This window comes from Bufo bufo, chromosome 1 (genome assembly GCF_905171765.1).
Source record: "Bufo bufo chromosome 1, aBufBuf1.1, whole genome shotgun sequence".
NCBI lineage: Eukaryota > Metazoa > Chordata > Amphibia > Anura > Bufonidae > Bufo > Bufo bufo.
In genome coordinates, this window is record NC_053389.1 from 796046697 (window position 1) to 796067113 (window position 20417).

The 20417-nt window shown below is 46.7% G+C and overlaps 1 protein-coding gene across 5 annotated transcripts in view; it reads left to right on the forward strand.

Annotated features, from left to right (window-relative positions):
* LOC120986497 (A.superbus venom factor 1-like) overlaps positions 1-20417 on the forward strand; it is a 694107-nt gene that overhangs the window by 340335 nt on the left and 333355 nt on the right. For 2 of the 5 annotated variants that reach the window (XM_040415115.1, XM_040415116.1), the window contains exon 2: positions 16790-16976. The exons of the other annotated variants lie outside the window; for them this stretch is intronic. In XM_040415115.1, the coding sequence (XP_040271049.1) occupies positions 16790-16976 (187 nt within the window). The remainder of the gene's footprint in view (positions 1-16789; positions 16977-20417) is intronic. 5 annotated transcript variants of the gene reach the window in all.

The window sequence follows — 20417 nt, forward strand, 5'->3', positions numbered from 1 at the left end:
CCTGAGTACGGCGATACCACATGTGTGACACTTTTTTGCAGCCTAGGTGGGCAAAGGGGCCCACATTCCAAAGAGCACCTTTCGTATTTCACCCGCCATTTTTTACAGATTTTGATTTCAAACTACTTTGCACGCATTTGGGCCCCTAAAATGCCAGGGCAGTATAACTACCCCACAAGTGACCCCATTTTGGAAAGAAGACACCCCAAGGTATTTTGTGATGGGCATAGTGAGTTCATGGAAGTTTTTATTTTTTGTCACAAGTTAGTGGAATATGAGACTTTGTAAGAAAAAAATAAAATAAATAAAAATCATCATTTTCCGCTAACTTGTGACAAAAAATAAAAAATTCGAGGAACTCACCATGCCCCTCATGGAATACCTTGGGGTGTCTTCTTTCCAAAATGGGGTCACTTGTGGGGTAGTTATACTGCCCTGCCATTCTAGGGGCCCTAATGTGTGGTGAGTAGTTTGAAATCAAAATCTTTAAAAAATGACCTGTGAAATCCTAAAGGTGCTCTTTGGAATGTGAGCCCCTTTGCCCACCTAGGCTGCAAAAAAGTGTCACACATGTGGTATTGCCGTACTCAGGAGAAGTTGGGCAATGTGTTTTGGGGTGTCATTTTACATATACCCATGCTGGGTGAGTTAAATATCTTGGTCAAATGCCAACTTTGTATAAAAAAATGGGAAAAGTTGTCTTTTGCCAAGATATTTCTCTCACCCAGCATGGGTATATGTAAAATGACACCCCAAAAAACATTGCCCAACTTCTCCTGAGTACGGCGATACCACATGTGTGACACTTTTTTGCAGCCTAGGTGGGCAAAGAGGCCCACATTCCAAAGAGCACCTTTCGGATTTTGAATTTCAAACTACTTCGCACGCATTTGGGCCCCTAAAATGCAAGGGCAGTATAACTACCCCACAAGTGACCCCATTTTGGAAAGAAGACACCCCAAGGTATTTCGTGATGGGCATAGTGAGTTCATGGAAGTTTTTATTTTTTGTCACAAGTTAGTGGAATAGGAGACTTTGTAAGAAAAAAAAAAAAAACATTTTCCGCTAACTTGTGACAAAAAATAAAAACTTCTATGAACTCACTATGCCCATCAGCGAATACCTTAGGGTGTCTACTTTCCGAAATGGGGTCATTTGTGGGGTTTTTCTACTGTCTGGGCATTGTAGAACCTCAGGAAAAATGACAGGTGCTCAGAAAGTCAGAGCTGCTTCAAAAAGCGGAAATTCACATTTTTGTACCATAGTTTGTAAACGCTATAACTTTTACCCAAACCATTTTTATTTTACCCAAACATTTTTTTTTTTTATCAAAGACATGTAGAACAATAAATTTAGAGAAAAATTTATATATGGATGTCGTTTTTTTTGCAAAATTTTACAACTGAAAGTGAAAAATGTCATTTTTTTGCAAAAAAATCGTTAAATTTCGATTAATAACAAAAAATTTAAAAATGTCAGCAGCAATGAAATACCACCAAATGAAAGCTCTATTAGTGAGAAGAAAAGGAGGTAAAATTAATTTGGGTGGTATGTTGCATGACCGAGCAATAAACGGTGAAAGTACTGTAGGTCAGAATTGTAAAAAGTGGCCTGGTCATTAAGGGTGTTTAAGCTAGGGGGGCTGAGGTGGTTAAGCAATGAAATAATCATACCCACACGTTGACACTCATCCCCAGAAGAGTATGGACGCAGCTTAAAGTATAATTTACATGACTCACTGAACCGGATGAAATTGTCACTACCCCCGGAAAACCTGTTCGTGAGAGCCACCTTCGGTTCAGGACAGGCCTGGGATCTTCCAAGACCAAATTAAGCTATCCCAAGCAAGGAGTGATGGGAAAAGTCAGACTTAATAGGGCGAGCTAAAGGTCCCATGATCCACACCTGTACAGGAGGTGTGGACATACCAGCAACACATAGACAAAGTGAAACCGAAAGAGGCTGTCAGATCACTAATGCGTAGATAATCTTTCAGACCTTCTGAGACCTGTCACAGATGTGACAGATACACCTGCTTCCACAAAATACTGATTGAGGGGTGCCATATACCTGTTTCTGCCAAATATTGATTGAGGGGTGCTATATACCTGTTTCCGCAAAATACTGATTGAAGGGTGCCATATACCTTCTTCAACTAAATACTGATTGAGGGGTGATATTGCTACATACCTTCTTCCACCAAAAACTGATTGAGGGGTGCAATACACCTGCATCCACAAAATACTGATTGAGGGCTGCCATATACCTGTTTCTGCCAAATTCTGATTGAGGGGTGCTATATACCTGTTTCCGCCAAATACTGATTGAGGGGTGCCATATACCTTCTTCCACAAAATACTGATTGAGGGGTGCTATTGCTATATACCATTTTCCACCAAATACTAATTTAGGGCTGCGATATACCTTCTTCCACAAATACTGCTCTTCTTTATGGACTTAGGCAGAGGGTAATTTAGAAAATGACAGGCAGAGGAAGAGGCAGGCCGTTCCGCAAGGATGGTAGGGGTCGGGCAGGTGCACCAGGCGGGAGGCTAAGTGGGTAGTTGGAGAAGGCGCGTGCGATTACTTCAAAGGGCGCACCAGAGTTGGTTGAGTGGCTCACTCAGCCTTCCGCCTCTCTACCCTCCTCATCCTCTGTATCTGCACCCTACTCACTCTCTGCTGTGTGCACTCCCAAAGACACCACCACCACCACCATAGCCACTCCACTCGAGTCAGAGGAATTATTTTACCATCCATTCAGAAACCTTACCGATGCGCAGCCATTCTTGGCATCGGATGGGGAAGAGGAGGTAGCAACGGCCGCCACCCAATGGTCTGACGACAGTACCCAGATCGGCCCAAGGAGAATGGTCCCAGCTGTTGCTGCCTACTCCGAGATCTCTAATGTCAGTGGTGGTGAAGGTGACGATGATGACGTGTCGATGGACGTCACGTGGATGCCAACAAGAGAGGAAGAGGAGGGGAGTTCAGAGTGAGAGACAGAGCAGCAGATAGGGATGAGAAGGCGGAGAAGCAGGCAGAACTTGCCATGCACAGGAGGCAAAAAGCATGCAAATGTATCTGGAGCGAGCCATCCACCATGTACGGTCACATCTTGCGCTCCCAGGACGCCGGCACATAGCTCTGCAGCGTGGGCTTTTTATAACGTGTCAGCTGCTGACAATAGTTTTGCCATCTGCAGCCTGTGCTGTCAACGCATAAGTCACGGTAAGCCCAACACTCATATAGGGATGACCACCTTAAGAAGGCACCTGGCCTCGCATCACCGAGCCCAGTGGGAACAACGCCGTCAGAACCCACAAAGCCACACTCCTGGTGCTCCACGTCCTGCTTCTTCTCCTTCTCCTCTCTCCTCCCATTTGTACTCCACTCCACGTTCCTCCGTCCTGTCGTCGTGTTCATCTGGCACAAGGCAGGCTTCCACGGCCCAAATGTTTGAGCGTAAAAAAAATTATGAAGCCGGATAATCCTCTTGCCAAACTGCTGACCGCTAGCTTGTCAGAACTGCTAGCCCGCCAACTACTGCCATATAAACTGGTGGACTCGGAGGCCTTTAGAAAATTTGTGGACATTGGCACACTGCAATGGAAGGTCCCCGGAAGGAAATGTTTTTCCAAGAAGGGCATCCCTGAACTATATGGCCACTTTCAGCGGAAAGTTAATATATCTCTGGCACACAGTGTTGGTGCCAAGATACATCTGACCACAGACACGTGGTCTAGCAAACATGGGCAGGGAAGGTAAATAACTTTTACTGGGTGAACCTTCTGACGGTCATCAAGTATGTAACCTGCGGCACCGTGTGGATTTGGTGTTACCGCCACGGATTGCATGCAGGCCTGCCTCTTCTTCTCCACCTCATACTCCATCCTCTGTCTCCGCCTCGGCTGACTTCTCCTTTTCTACTGCTAACGCCTCTTCTGCTGCACCCCCGAGCTCCCCAGAACCCTTTTCGACGTGCCAGGTGAGACGTTGCCATGCTGTGCTGTGGCTGTTGTGCCTGGAAGCCAAGAGTCACACCGGTCCTGCACACCTTTCAGCTCTGCGGTCACAGGCCGTTCAGTGGCTATCCCCGCTTAATTTGATAGATGGTAAAGTGGTGTGCGACAACGGTGCCAATCTGGTGAGCGCACTGAAACAGGGCAAAATTGCATACAAGCCATGCGTGGCACAAATTACTAAACGGAGTCGTGCAGTGATTCGTTGCCAAATACCCTGGGGTTGAGGACGTCTTGTGGCAGGCCAGGAAAATCTCTGGCAATTTTAGAAGATCTTACACGGCCATGGCTCACCTTGCTGACGTTCAGCGGCGAAACTACTTGCCCGTCAGACATTTGATTTCTGACTGTCCGACACACTGGAACTCCACCTTGTATATGCTTGATAGGCTACTCCAGCAGAAATGTGCCGTTAACGACTACCTGTACGAACTCTGCGGCAGGACAGGTTCTGGGGAGCTTGTTTTTTTTTTTTACCGTGCCAGTAGCTGCTCATGCGCTACGCATGCAGACTTCTGCAGCCATTTGATGAGATCACCAAACTGGTCAGCCACAGCCAGGGCGCCATCAGTGACATCGTACCTTATGCCTTCTTTCTGGAGTGTTCATTGCTTCGTGTCATTGATCAAGCCCTCGAGGAGCAGGAGCTGGAAGATGAAGAAGTCGCTATGCTGAATGAATTCCCAGGGGGGCTACTCCATCTGAGACAAGTCAGCAGGAGTCTGAAGAGGAGTCAGAGGAGGATAGTGGCTGGGGGGAGGAGGAGGAGGAGCAAGAACAGAAGCCTTTAAACTTTTCAGGGATCCCTGCTGTTGTCTGTGGCGGGAGGGAGGAAACCGATGACAACATTCTCCTGGGCAATGAGCAGGAGCCAGGGCGCTCCACCGCTTCCAATTTAGTGAAAAAGGGGGCCTTCATGCTCCAGTGTTTGAAGAGGTACCCCTGTATAAAAAGCATATTTTACCATGTTACCAGCATCACAGAGGGCTGTCAGAATGCAGCCTTTCCCGGCCTTTCTGTGAGAGATGCAGCATTCTGGCAGAGGAATTTTCACCCACAGTGAAACAGGTGCGGGTACCAATCCTACCATGCCTGCAAAAAGAGGGCAGTTTGAAGATGTGTTATTCACTTCGGATATGAGATCATTCTTGCAGCCAACCCATCGACTGCCATCCTGATCCAGCCTCAGGAAACGCCTAGATTGACAGGTGTCCGACTACATCTTGGTAACGGCCGATGTGGACGCTCTGAGAAGTGAGGAACCCTTTGACTACTGGGTGTGCAGGCTTGACCTGTGGCCAGATCTGGCACAATTTGCCATGGAAGTCTTGGCTTGCCCCTCGTCGAGTGTCCTGTCCGAAAGGACGTTCAGCGCAGCAAGGGGATCGTGACCGATAAGCGCACTCGGCTAGCTCACGACAGTGTGGACTACCTCACATTTCTAAAAATGAATGAGGCATGGTTCTCGAAGGAATTCAACACCTGCGACGACCACGTGTAATTGAATTTCTTTATGCCAGCCAACACATATCCCCTACCACCGAGAACAAAGAATGGTCCTTGTCTTATGTATATACACCGGCATAAAAGGCCTTTTCTGTCAGGTAAATGCCTAATTTTTGGGGCCTCTACTCCAGTGACCGCCTAATGTACATCCAGCCACATAATCACTTGCTCTTTTCTGTCAGCTGAATGCATAATTTTTGGGGCCTGTACTCCCGTGGCCTAAAATATAATTTTTCTAGGCTCCAGCAGAGCACATTTTTGAGAGTTTCCCTTTGAGACGCATAAAAATGGCCCCTGATTAAAATACATATTTTTGTTGGGAATTTTTGCCATTGATCCCCCTCTGGTATGTCACTGTCCATGTTGTGGGACTATTTGTGCACTTCTAGTAAGTATTTGGTGGCTGCAAATATGACCTGATGGTTTTTCAGGTTCGCCTGCCATTGAAGTGAATAGAGCCCGCCGCAAACGCGCAGTTCACGAACATTTGATCGCGAACGCGAAATGTTTCGGCCAATGTTCGTCCATCACTAGTTAAGGGGTTGAAAACAGATAACGGGCTGATCAGAGTTTATAAAAAAATGACTCACCTTTTGACGTCAGAGGTCATGTGTAGGAAACACTTATGGTTGCAGAAACTCTTATGTGTCTGGTTCATCTCAGTTGCAGGCTTGGGTGTTCTTGTAGTTGCCACTTGCTGTTTCCACAATGACTTGCGCTCCTGCCAATGGACAGTACCCTGTGGCTGGCTATGGGGTGGCCCCAATGCTATGCTGAATCCCCCCTACACAGTCGAGGTGTCACCACGTGTTGCTTCTCTCTGGAGGGAATGGTAAGGCTGCACCCCTATGGAAAATAAGTCCAGAGAGTCAGGGTCTGAAGCAAACCAGTGTGCTTCTTTATTGGAGAAACTCAAATGTAGAATAATGCAGGCAAGGAAATGAGCTTTCTTCCCCAGTATCCATCCTGGCAGAAGAAGATTTTGTGCTGAGGAAACGCTGAGCTAGCTGTCCCCTTCTCTATCCGAAGGTGGGTACTCAGGCCAAAGGATTAGTGGTCCAGGGTCTGTGGCTCACTCATCTGATTTCCTGGTCAAAAACTGGTGATCCAAGGTCTGTGGCAAAGAACCCCAGTTTCAGCTTCTTCTGCTTTTCATGTCCTAGTAAGCACTGTCCCCTATTTGCAGACAGTCTCCTCTACTGAACATTGGTCTGTATCTGCAGATGACTAAGGGCTATGACTGCCCTCTTTATACTGTATATAATTTCTAACTAAATTAGAACATTCTAGTGTGTGTGTGTGTGTGTGTGTGTGTGTGTGTGTTGGTGGGGGAGGGGGGAGGTCTACAGGAATGACTAAGGGCTCTTTCACACCTGCGTTGTTGTCTTCCGGCATAGAGTTCCGTCGTCGGGGCTCTATGACGGAAGAATCCTGATCAGGATTATCCCCATGCATTCTGAATGGAGAGAAATCCGTTCAGGATGCATCAGGATGTCTTCAGTTCCGGAACGGAGCGTTTTTTGGCCGGAGAAAATACCGCAGCATGCTGCGCTTTTTGCTCCGGTCAAAAATCCGGAACACTTGCCGCAAGGCCGGATCCGGAATTAATGCCCATTGAAAGGCATTAATCCGGATCCGGCCTTAAGCTAAACGTCGTTTCGACGTTTAGCTTTTTCTGAATGGTTACTATGGCACCCAGGACGCTATTAAAGTCCTGGCTGCCATAGTAGTAGTGGGGAGCGGGGGAGCAGTATACTTACCGTCCGTGCGGCTCCCGGGGCGCTTCAGAGTGACGTCAGGGCGCCCCACACACATGGATGACGTGATCGCATGGATCATGTGATCCATGCGCATGGGGCGCTCTGACATCATTCTGGAGCGCCCCGGGAGCCGCACGGACTGTAAGTATACTGCTCCCCCGCTCCCCACTACTACTATGGCAGCCAGGACTTTAATAGCGTCCTGGGTGCCATAGTAACACTGAACGCACAAATGCTCTCAGTTCACTTGCAGTGTTACGGATCCGGCGGGCACTTCCGGCAAATGGAGTACACGACGGATCCGGACAACGCAAGTGTGAAAGAGGCCTAAGCAGTTTGTTCAGACATAAAAATGTCTTCAGACATAAACAACAGAGCAAACCAGAAGGTCAGTTTGTCGATTTTTTCCCTCCAAATCTTTGCATAGGTAGAAAGTCCCAAAGTCTCTCAGTATTACCTGGCTGTGTATTAACTCTTTCCACAGTGCAGTGACAATATATCACAATAATAGTGCAATTGAACAGGATACATTACATAAGCTTATAAAATGCCATTCAACAATATAAAACAGTAGAAGTGCACACAACAGCAAGCTAACCCTGTACTACATTTTTCTCTTCTTTACTTTGGGGGCACAATTATGCAGATAGGGGTGGGTCCCAGGAATGTGATCTTCACTAGTGATGATCGAGCGCCAAAGTATTCGGGTGTTCAGGTGTTCGGCGCGAACACATTGCTATATTCGTGTGCTCTGCCGAGCACCCGAGTAAAATGGAAGTCAATGGCACCCCCTGCTTTGAAGAGGGGAGGGTGCCTGGTACATTGGAAAAGGTCAGAAAGTGACAGAAACGCCACTGAAATGGATTGGGAACACCATAGGGACGATGTCTGGATGCATCTTGGACTCCCAGGTCGCTGCTGGGAACCATGTTGTCCGAGTTGTACGCCACTTTTACAGACTGAAAAAAATACACACACAACCCCCCCAAAAAAATCTATTTTACAGTAAAAAATTTCTTTCCTGAATATTAAATTGCACATAAAGTGCAAGTGCTGCAATAAAATTACAAGCAAGAGGCACTCCGAAACAGCCTGTATATCACAAGAAGGAGGGCATCATTCACATTGTGGTACAATTGTTCAGGTAGTGGGACTCCTACACTCATAAAGCCTATGCACTATGCAAAAAATTACAAAGAACACCCTATGTTACACATAAAGGAGGGCATCATACACACCCTTGAAAAATTATGATTGATAGCCTGCTGGTGACCCTCAAAAACATTTGGAGCAAGGGTCTGCTGATCTGATCATCTAAAACCTTAGGGGCGAGGGCCTGCTGCCACATAGGTGACTCTAGATAACCTCTGGGCGATTGCACGTCCCCTTGACGGCAACGATCCATTCGGATGTTTGCCCTATTAACCTTCTGCGCCTACCATGGTGATAACGGGTAACGGGGAATCAGGGTTCGATGCCGGAGAGGAAGCTTGAGAAAGGGATACCACATCCAAGGGAGGTCAATGGCTGAAATCTGATTGGGTGGAAATGTGGGTCAAGTTATTAAAGCAGAAAAATTGAAGGAAGGCAGGAGGCGTGTGGCAATTACCCACTCCCGACTCGCGGAGGTAGTGACGATAAGTAACAATACAGGACTCTTAAGATACCCTGTTATTGGAATGAGTAATAAAAAATTACAGGGAATGTCAGTGCAGTATTTTGGATGAGGAAACATTATACAGGAGAGGCCTTGTTGCCGCTTTGTTGACTCTAGATAACTTCTGCCTGATTGCACGTCCCCCTGACGTCCACGATCCATTTGGATATCTTCCCTATCAACTTTCGATGTTCTTTTATACGCCTAACATGTTGACCACCGGTAATGGGGAATCATTGTTCGATTTCGGAGAGGGAGCCTGATAAACGGCTACGGCTACTACTTCAAAGCAAGGCAGCATGATTTGCGGGCCTGCAGGTGAGCTGACGCTGTAAAAGATTTGATTTGTGGGCATGAGGGTGAGCTGACCCTGTAAAAGATCTTAGGTTCGGGCCTGATGGTGAGCTGATCCTGTTAAACATTATATGCTAGTGCCTGCGGGTGAGCTGACCCTGTAAAATATTTTATGCGATGGCCTGCAGCTGAGCTGACCCTCTAAAAAATTCTATGCGAGGGCCTGCATGTGAGCTGACCCTGAAAAATATTCGAGTTGCGGGCCTGCAGGTGAGCTGAACCAGTAAAAGACTTTAGGTGAGGGCCTGCTGGTGAGCTGAGGTGGAACCGACAAACCCAACTTGAAATTGATGGCTGCATTAATCTGCAGGTGACCGTAATACAGCTCCACAGATTGCTTACAAAGATTGGATGCCATGTGGCGGATCATGCTGGTGGTGGTGAGGTTGCTAGTGTTCACGCCCCGGCTCATTTTGGCACGGCACAGGTTGCAAACTACCACTTTTGTCCTCTGAACTTTCCTCAAAGAAGCACCATACTTCGGAACACCTACCCCTTGCCAAGGTAGATTTACGCATGGGGGTGCTCGGTATAACTGTTGCGGGCCTGTTTGGTGTGGGCCGACTTCTCCCTTTTGCAACCCCACTGCCTCTTCCAGCCTGTATTGGTGCTGCGGATCCCTCCCCCTCTGTACTGCTGTCCTCGCTTGGCTTTTCACCTTCCCATGTTGGGTCAGTGACCTTATCGTCAACCACCTCCTCTTCCACTTCCTCACTCTGCTCATCCTCCTGACTTGACCTAATTACAACCTCAGTGATTGGTAACTGTGTCTCATCATCATCCACCTTGTGAACGAATGATTGCCGTTCACCACCGTCATCTTCTTGAGACTGTGAAGGCTCAAGAGGTTGGGAATCAGGGTACAATATCTCAGGTCCCTCTTCAAGCGTGCTGGGCGCGAGGGCCAAATGTAATAGTGGCGCTGGAAAGAGCTCCTCAGAATATCCGAGTTTGGGATCATTCATTTGGCAAGCCTGTCCATGGTGTGAGAAAGGATGATCAGAGAGAGGATTCGGTTGACCAGACTCTTGGCTACAAAGACTGGACTTGGTGAAAGAGAGGGTGGTGCTTAACCGACTGGAAGCATTATCTTCAGCAATACAACCGGCCAACTGTTCGCAGTGGTCCAACTTGAACAGTGTTGTCCTGCGCCGCCCAGCTAAGTTGGACATGAAGCTGGGTACAGTGGATTATTATTTTTTTCCAGGTGCACTGGCAGCAGGCCAGATCACACAATTCACGGATTACACCGTTGACAGCAAAAATGTGGATAGATTATGGGAGAAAAATAGTTTTCTGTATTTTAAATTTTTTCCCTATATCTAGGCCTGACAACCACACAACAAATTTGGCAAAAGAAACAAGGCGCTCATAGGGTAGTAAGTTATGGGTACCAGATTTAGAGAGTATGCTGTGTCAATTGTTATACTCACCTTCTGGTGTTGTGCGTGCGTCAGTACAACACTCGCGACGGCGGGGGGTTGTGCTGCCGGTATCTTCAGTTCTTGGAGTTGCCAGCACTCCAAAGGAGTGATGTAGAGTACTGTAAAAAGCTGTGTACTGGGGTCATACACAATATGATACCTCTTGGCGCAAAACCACAATTGTGAGTGACGTCTTTTAGAAAGGTGTAGCGGAGGGTAGCACGATCCACAAGGTCTCCGCTGGTAGACAGGAAAAGCAGGCAATGATCCAAATAGGCCGGTACAGCATCCAATCCTTCCCTCCCAAGAACTGTAAAGGAACGCCTAGCACCCCGACCGGGTACCTCCGTCGATAGATGCTCCTAGTGCTTCCAGAGGACTCCAAGCACTCCACTTGACCCCGTCAGCACTGCAGACCCCACGAACCGCCGAAGCTTGGTGGAGGTCTCTCCGTCTCCTACCCACCCTGGACCTATGACAAGGCTCCAGTGGGTGAACCTCTCCTAAGTCCAGAGACAGGAACCAGGAGCAAGCTCTTACAAGAGCTAGGAGTTATAGCCAGGGGAGTATACAGCATATAGCAATCCCCATACACATGAGACGAGGCTCTATGTTGAGTGTAAAACAGGAACTGACTGTACTTCACGTACAGCCTCTTTTATTCACAAACCAAAAACATAGTACTGCCCACAGGGTTTTGAACTACAACCAATCAATATGTTACAACACATACAATGTAAGTACAGCAACCAATCGTTCACGCCCCCAGAGGACCAGAAGGGAGACTGCGACACCGGACAGATACAACATATCCCCACAATGCATCATGGTTTCCTCCTCTCTGTCCCGGAGACAACCAAGGAGCAATCCAATTATCTCTCAGGACAAAGAGAAATCACCAATACACATGTGCAGACAACAGGACGGGAATCCCCACCCAAACACACAATGTCACACCCTCCCAGCAAACACAGACATTAACATATCCCAGATAGCTCCAGTCTGAGGGCATATCATTAGGTGAATGCCGCTCAGAATACACAAATACAATACAATTACCTATCTGGGTCCTCTCACATAACAACATACAATTGCATGAATGCTGGCGGTTTTCATGCAGCCAGCATAGGAACGTTACAGCCCACCTGAACCATTTTTACACAAAACATATATACGCTTGGTTCTTTAAAGTGGCATACACATATGCAATAACATCGTACATACAGGAATGACAATATACAGTGGCTGGGTTTGCCACAATGCTCCCCCAGAACCAAGCCGGCATACCCAGTTTGATCCTAACGGATCGGCTTGGGGATGTCTGGAGGAGTACTCAGAGTGGTTAGGTGGTGCTGTGGTGCGAGCCTGTTGCCGTGTCTCAACCGGATAAGCTTCATGGCTGATGGACTGGGGAACAAAAGCTGAAGTCAGCTCCCCCAGGTCGTTGCCCAAAATAACGTCTGCGGGTAAGTCCTGCATCAGGCCCACCTCCACATTCCCATTCCCCGCTCCCCAATTCAGGTGGACTTTGGCCGTGGGGATCTTGTAGATCGCTCCCCCTGCTACACGCACTGCCACACCCTCCCCCGTGAGGTTGCCTTTGGGTACTAGGTGGTTGTGGACCAGTGTTATAGTAGCCCCAGAGTCTCGTAACCCCTGTACCTTTCTCCCTTCCATCTGTACCTCTTGTCGGTGCCCTTGGCGGTTGTCAGAGGCGGCTTGGATAGGGTTCACCTCATGTAGTGTGCCCAGGGGTTCCTCGGTGGAAGCTAGGACCTCGGGTACTCTGTAGGGTTCCGCTTGGGCACAATGAACCGCTGCCCGGTTGTTGGGTACCGGGGGGTTCCAGCTGGGCCGTGGTCGGTTGCGGGGACAGTCCCGCTGCATATGTCCCTGTTGGTTACAGGTGTGGCATCGTATCGGGGGGCGAGCTTGATACCTGGGGGTGTAGGTGTTATTGCTTACCCCCGGGCGTGCTGGAACGGCTGTGTTTACGGTTGGTACTGGTGTGGTAGATCCATAGGTTGGTTTCGATTGAGTGCGCCGTTCCCTCCTGGTATCCTGGAACTCATCTGCTAGCTTGGCTGCGTCTTGTAGGGTGCGTGGCTTCCGATCCCGCACCCAATTCTGCAGGTGCGCGGGTATCCCGTCAAAGAACTGCTCCATTACCATGAGTTGGAACAGGTCTTCCAGGGTGTTAACTCGGGTGGCCTCCAACCACCCCTTTGCCGCTCGTTGTAGGCGGTGTGCCCATTCTGTGTGAGTGTCTCTGGTGAGCTTTTTAATGTCTCTGAACTTTAGTCGGTAGGCCTCGGAGGTAATCGCATACCTAGCTAAAATGGCCTGTTTTACCTTGGCATAGTTTGTACTGTCCTCGTCAGGTACGGCACGATATGCCTCTGCGGCGCGACCAGATAGTCTCCCTGCCAGTAGGGGTACCCGATCCTCCGCACTGATATTGTGCAACTGGCATAACCGTTCAAAATCCTGCAGGTAGTCATCTACCTCACCCTCCGCTTCCGAATAGCTCTTAAAAGCTTGGTAGGGAATTTTAGCTTTCCCTGGCAGGATGTTAACAGGCGTCGTGGCTCTTTCTCCAGTCTGCTGGTTCATCTGCAACCTCCGAAGCATGATGTATTCCTGCACATCTCCAAAAACTCGGTCAGCCATCTGGTCATATAGCGCTGGTGGAAGTAGAGCCATCCTGCTCCTGTATTCCTTCTCAAATTCTTTTGGCTCCTCCTCCCTTGGAGGTGCTGCAGCAGCCGCGGCTCTGTCTCCTTCCATTAGCTCTGCGATTAATATAACCTTTGTCTTGTTGCTGGCTACTGTTCCCCTTGCCTCCAGTAACTCTTTCAAAGTACTTTGTTTCAAAAGTGCATAATTCGTGCCCATTCACCGGCCGTTCATGAGTTTCCACGTGTTCCCGGGTTCCGTTTTCACCCGAATGAGTAAACTCACGAATTGCTGCTTCCTTTCTTCTATTCGCTAGAATTCTGCCGAAAGTTGCTTTGCTGGGTAGTTGAAATCCTGTTGCTTGCCACCAATTGTAGCGGAGGGGTAGCACGATCCACAAGGTCTCCGCTGGTAGACAGGAAAAGCAGGCAATGATCCAAATAGGCCGGTACAGCATACAATACTTCCCTCCCAAGAACTGTAAAGAAACGCCTAGCACCCCGACCGGGTACCTCCGTCGATAGATGCTCCTAGTGCTTCCAGAGGACTCCAAGCACTCCACTTGACCCCGTCAGCACTGCAGACCCCACGAACCGCCGAAGCTTGGTGGAGGTCTCGCCGTCTCCTACCCACCCTGGACCTATGACAAGGCTCCAGTGGGTGAACCTCTCCTAAGTCCAGAGACAGGAACCAGGAGCAAGCTCTTACAAGAGCTAGGAGTTATAGCCAGGGGAGTATACAGCGTATAGCAATCCCCATACACATGAGACGAGGCTCTATGTTGAGTGTAAAACAGGAACTGACTGTACTTCACGTACAGCCTCTTTTATTCACAAACCAAAAACATAGTACTGCCCACAGGGTTTTGAACTACAACCAATCAATATGTTACAACACATACAATGTAAGTACAGCAACCAATCGTTCACGCCCCCAGAGGACCAGAAGGGAGACTGCGACACCGGACAGATACAACATATCCCCACAATGCATCACGGTTTCCTCCTCTCTGTCCCGGAGACAACCAAGGAGCAATCCAATTATCTCTCAGGACAAAGAGAAATCACCAATACACATGTGCAGACAACAGGACGGGAATCCCCACCCAAACACACAATGTCACACCCTCCCAGCAAACACAGACATTAACATATCCCAGATAGCTCCAGTCTGAGGGCATATCATTAGGTGAATGCCGCTCAGAATACACAAATACAATACAATTAGCTATCTGGGTCCTCTCACATAACAACATACAATTGCATGAATGCTGGCGGTTTTCATGCAGCCAGCATAGGAACGTTACAGCCCACCTGAACCATTTTTACACAAAACATATATACGCTTGGTTCTTTAAAGTGGCATACACATATGCAATAACATCGTACATACAGGAATGACAATATACAGTGGCTGGGTTTGCCACAAAAGGTATTTATTATTCAGGTGACAACGCGTTTCGGAGTGAGGGTACTCCTTTTTCAAGTCTCAAAAATATAGTAGTATGAGATATAGTAGTACTAAAAGGGCAAAACATGAATAAATAAAAACCAAAACAAATAGACTTATATAATTCATCAGAAAGGTGCGAGGGTGATAGACAATATAATAATCACATGAATGTAAAGGACATTGTCAGAATGATCCGATATAATCTAATCTAATCAAACTGGGTATCCATATAGTAATAAGAATTTTCTTCGCAATTAGGGAAATAGTAATAATCTTAATAATAATAATATCATCATAAATATTATAGATACAATGATAATAATAATGATGATGTTAAAAATGATGTTAAAAGTGGTGGCCTTGATACAAAAAACGGGACCCAAAATATAGGGGAAATGATAAAATTTGAGTACCAGGGGAATCAATAAATTTTAATTAAATTTTTTATTAATTTAATTTTTATTATATTTTTTTAATTTATTTTATTTATCATCATTTTTATTTTTATATTTATTTTCAATTATCTTCATTGTTATTTTTTATTTTTTTTATATATATATATATATATTTTTTTTAAATAATAAATACCTTTCTAAAATACGTCACTCGCAATTGTGACAACCCCACAAGGTATTGAAACGCAGATCACACAATTCATGGATTACACCGTTGACAGCAAAATTGTGGATTATGGGAAAAAATTATTATTTTCACTAATATTCTTCCTATCTCTGCACCTGACACACAGAAGGTATTGCTGCACAGATGTCACAAGTCACTGCAGACACCTTCTAAATAGCAAAATAATCGATATTTAAAAAAGTATATAAAAAAAAAATAGTCAGCCGACTAAACCGTTTTTTTTTTTTTTGTTTAATAATAATCCCCCCACTGCGATCTCTGCATACATAAGTAAAATAATAATTTTCGTTCAGTAGAATTTGATAAAAAGCTATTTTTATAATATGTAAATTACCTTGCTACCAGCAAGTAGGGCGGCTACTTGCTGGTAGCAGCCGCATCCTCCGATCCTAATGACGCCCCCTCCGCATTGTGATTGACAGGGCCAGGGAACGGAATCGTTCTCTGCTGGCCCTGCCTGTTAGCATTCAATATCTGGCGCCTGCTCCATCCTCAATGCGCCTGCGCCGATGACGTCACATCTACACCCGGCGCAGGCGCATTGAGGAGCGAGCGGCCGAGTGAGTGGCCGCCTCTCAGTGCGCCTGCGCAGATTGAAGATAGGTACGGCCGCGGCGCAGGCGCCAGATATTGAATGCTAACAGGCAGGGCCAGCAGAGAACGATTCCGTTCCCTGGCCCTGTCAATCACAATGCGGAGGGGGCGTCATTAGGATCGGAGGATGCGGCTGCTACCAGCAAGTAGCCGCCCTACTTGCTGGTAGCAAGGTAATTTACATATTATAAAAATAGCTTTTTATCAAATTCTACTGAACCAAAATTATTATTTTACTTATGTATGCAGAGATCGAAGTATAGGGATTATTAGTAAACAAAAAAAAAAAAAACGGTTTAGTGGGGTGACAGAAGCCCTTTAAGTACAACTTTGCACAATTAAATTGTTGCCACCACACACAATAGCCCTTAAAAGGACTTTTGGGTCTTTTAAACATTTTAAAATTGAATATATTGCGATCACAATCTCCCTTCACTCTCTGTCCCTTCCTAAGCGCAGCTCTTCCTGACTCGCAATGAGCCGAACCCGCGTCATCGGGTGCTATATAGCACCCGATGACGTTTTCCGGCCAGCCAATCACTGTAATGCCAGCAGCCAACATGGCTACTGGCATTACAGTGATGGCAGTACTTACCTGCACGTTTATTGGCTGCTTAGCAGCCGCGAAATATGCGGGGAAGAGGCACATTTGGTATCAGATTTTAAATATTGACCTTTTCTTTTCATGTGTTACTTCTACAGATGCAGCCTGATAACACCCAACGTGCTGCGTGTGGAAAGCGAAGAGACCATTATAGTAGATGGACACGGTTCTGCGCTGGATGCTGAAATCCTAGTCCAAGACTTTCCCCAGAAGAAGTTTATTTTAGTTTTGAGCAAAGTCTCTGTAAATAGCAATAACCGGTACTTTGGAGATGTTAAGTTGACGGTAAGATTGCAGTCTCTCTTGTTGTCCAGTCATTTTTCGGTGGCACAGCTCTTACTTTTTCTTTCCACTGTGTAATTATAACTAGTGTTGAGTGAATCAAATTGTCGCCCCCTAACCGTCCCCTCCTGTGTGTGATTGACATCCTGCAGTGAGGCCTGGGATTGCGTTAGTCTCACGCATGCGCGGTGCGCTCCTTTTTACTGCACGATCCCGTCTGCTCCTGCAGTTAGCCGGGTTTCATCAGCGCACCGCGCATGCATGAGACTAACACGATCCCAGGCATTACATCAGGGTGTCAATCACACACAGGAGGGGACGGTTAGGGGGCATGCTTATCTTGACTTGAAGAAAGGAGGCCGCTGCCCCCTTGACTTCAGGCTGACCGGCAAGATAGCGCTCATGGCGCTTAAAACATTGTTTTTGTCATGTATGGAACATCAGATTTTTGGATCAAACACATGATTAATAACAGACTGGGGGCTACTATAAGGTCATGTTGGCGGTTTTATATGCGTTTTTGAAGTGACAGGTTCCCTTTAAGGTCAGATGCCGCAATCATTTTCTAGTTCATCTTCTGTCTATGACTTTGACTTCCATATTCTGGCTCAATCGAAATAATGTGGGTAGCTCTAGAAATAATTGACTATTCAAAATAATCACCAAAAATACCCTCTTGAGTTTATGGTGAAGGACCAGGTTCTAGCAAACTGAGCTTCAATTTTACCTGCACCAAAAGCAGGGCCAGCTCATATGGGCCCTTAGGCGATAATGTATCAGTGGGCCCCCTTAAATAGTGATAACTCTCTGAGTACAGATAATGTAGTAGATATCACCTGCAGTCCTATGTAAAACCACAGATAACACAGTGATGGCTATCTGAGTACAGAAAATGTAGTAGTGTTACCTGCAGTCCTATGTAAAAACCACAGATAACACTAGTGCTGATAATGTGGCAGTGTTTCCTGCACTCCTATGTAAAACCACAGATAACACTAAAGTAGATCATGCGGTAGTGTTACCTACATCCTTAGTGTGTGTCCCCCCACAGGACTCCATGCTGGTGGCGCTGCCTCTTCTTCCTTCTTCTTGCCCCGCACAGAACGTCCTGATGCAGCTGCGTCAAGACATAGAAACACTGTGGGCATGGCGATGGTGACACACACAGGGAGAGACACACACACAGGGAGAGACACACACACAGGGAGAGACACATACATATGGACAGACACTTATACGATGGTGAGATCGTCACAGCACCTGCTGTGTATGGGGCAGGCTCACCGCCGCAGTCCGCTCCATCCATTGTCTCAGCACCGCATAGTGAGTGGAGCTGCCACATTATGTACATGTATATGGATGAGGAAAAGAAATGCACAGCAAGCAGTAAAGCAAATATTCCTAAAGGCTCAGTCAGCAGCATGTCCAACCTCAGTCAGCAGTGAGTGAGTCTGTCATTACTGTTAACTAGTGATGAGTGGAAGGAGTCCTATTGGAATTCGTGATATTTTGCGAATATTTTGTAGAATATTCGTCATATATTCGCAAATTCGTATATTCGTTATCTTCTACATTCTTTCTTTTTTTACGCGAAAAACGCCAAAACCCACATGCAGTTGTGCATATATATATAGGGGAGCAAATCCTGCACTTGTGGCCCGTTGCTAATGATGATCTCCAGCAAAAATGCATACAGTGGAGGATGCCCGCAGCGAACCACAAGTACCACAATAGACATCCTACACAAGATAGCAATTATGTGGATGTGATAATCAATATAGCAATATAAAAAAATAATAACAAAGACAGGTGCACTCTGCGGTCTTACTAAACCCTCAAACTGATTTTAAAATTGAGAGATTAGCCAACATATCCTACGGTGTAGGACATGTCTGAGTCCGAGCACCGCGCCAAGGTTTCTCAAGTAGCTTGGGGACCTAACACTCACCTACCTGCGCCGTATGGGCATTACCAGGAGCCAGTGGGCAAATTACAGGAGCATGAGGCCGACTCAAAAACAACTCACCAGTAGAGATGAGCGAACCCGAACTGTATAGTTCGGGTCCGTACCGAATTTTGGGGTGTTCGTGACACGGACCCGAACCCGAACATTTTCGTAAAAGTCTGGGTTCGGGTTCGGTGTTCGGCGCTTTCTTGTCGCTTTTTGAAAGGCTGCAAAGCAGCCAATCAACAAGCGTCATACTACTTGCCCCAAGAGGACATCACAGCCATGCCTACTATTGGCATGGCTGTGATTGGCCAGTGCAGCATGTGACCCAGCCTCTATTTAAGCTGGAGTCACGTAGCGCCGCACGTCACTCTGCTCTGATCAGTGTAGGGATAGGATGCAGCTGCTGCTGTTAGGGCGAGATTAGGCAGTGATTTACTTACTGAAGTGATCGATATACAGCTGTGTATCACACAACCTCTGCAATTCAATTGCTCACTGTTTTAAGGCTGCCCAGAGCGTTTTTCAGTCACTTTTTCTGGGGTGATCGGCGGCCATTTTGTGTCTTGTGGTGCTCCAGCACAAGCTGCCACCAAGTCCATTTTTAACCATCAATAGTGTGTTTTTTTTTTTTGCTATATCCTACAGCAGGGGCTTGGCTGTGCTTGCTATTTTATTGAGGGGTAAAATAGAATTGCCAAAATAGCAGTACCCTAAATCTGGTGTTTCAGCTGTGGCTAGCCAATTGTAATACTGTCTGCTGTCTGCCAAAGCACAGTTTTTGTTCTGGGTTGAATATAATTCCCAACTTAGCAATTCCCTAAATAATTATTTTCTGCTGTATCAGGCCAAGTTTAAATCTATCCATAAAAGGGTATATTAGATTGAAGGTGCGGATAGGGTCATTCTCAATAACTTCAAACGCTACCGTGCATCTCTAAGTCTAATTCTGTCCGTAAACGTATACCTGTCATCCACCGCCTAAATAATAGGCCTACAATTTATATTCAGCTATATCTGTGGTTACTGCTGTGCCTGTATTAGTGTAATACGGTACCTAAGTAGATAGCCAGATAGTGTTAGGTGCATGTAAAAAAGGCCTGAATTTGAATTCAATACATTGGGCCCAAATTTTTTTTTCTTATTGTGGTGAACGGTAACAATGAGGAAAACATCTAGTAAGGGACGCGGACGCGGACATGGTCATGGTGGTGTTAGTGGACCCTCTGGTGCTGGGAGAGGACGTGGCCGTTCTGCCACAGCCACACGTCCTAGTGAACCAACTACCTCAGGTCCCAGTAGCCAGCAGAATTTACAGCGATATTTGGTGGGGCCCAATGCCGTTCTAAGGATGGTAAGGCCTGAGCAGGTACAGGCATTAGTCAATTGGGTGGCCGACAGTGGATCTAGCACGTTCACATTATCTCCCACCCAGTCTTCTGCAGAAAGTGCACAGATGGCGCCTAAAAACCAAGCCCATCAGTCTGTCACATCAC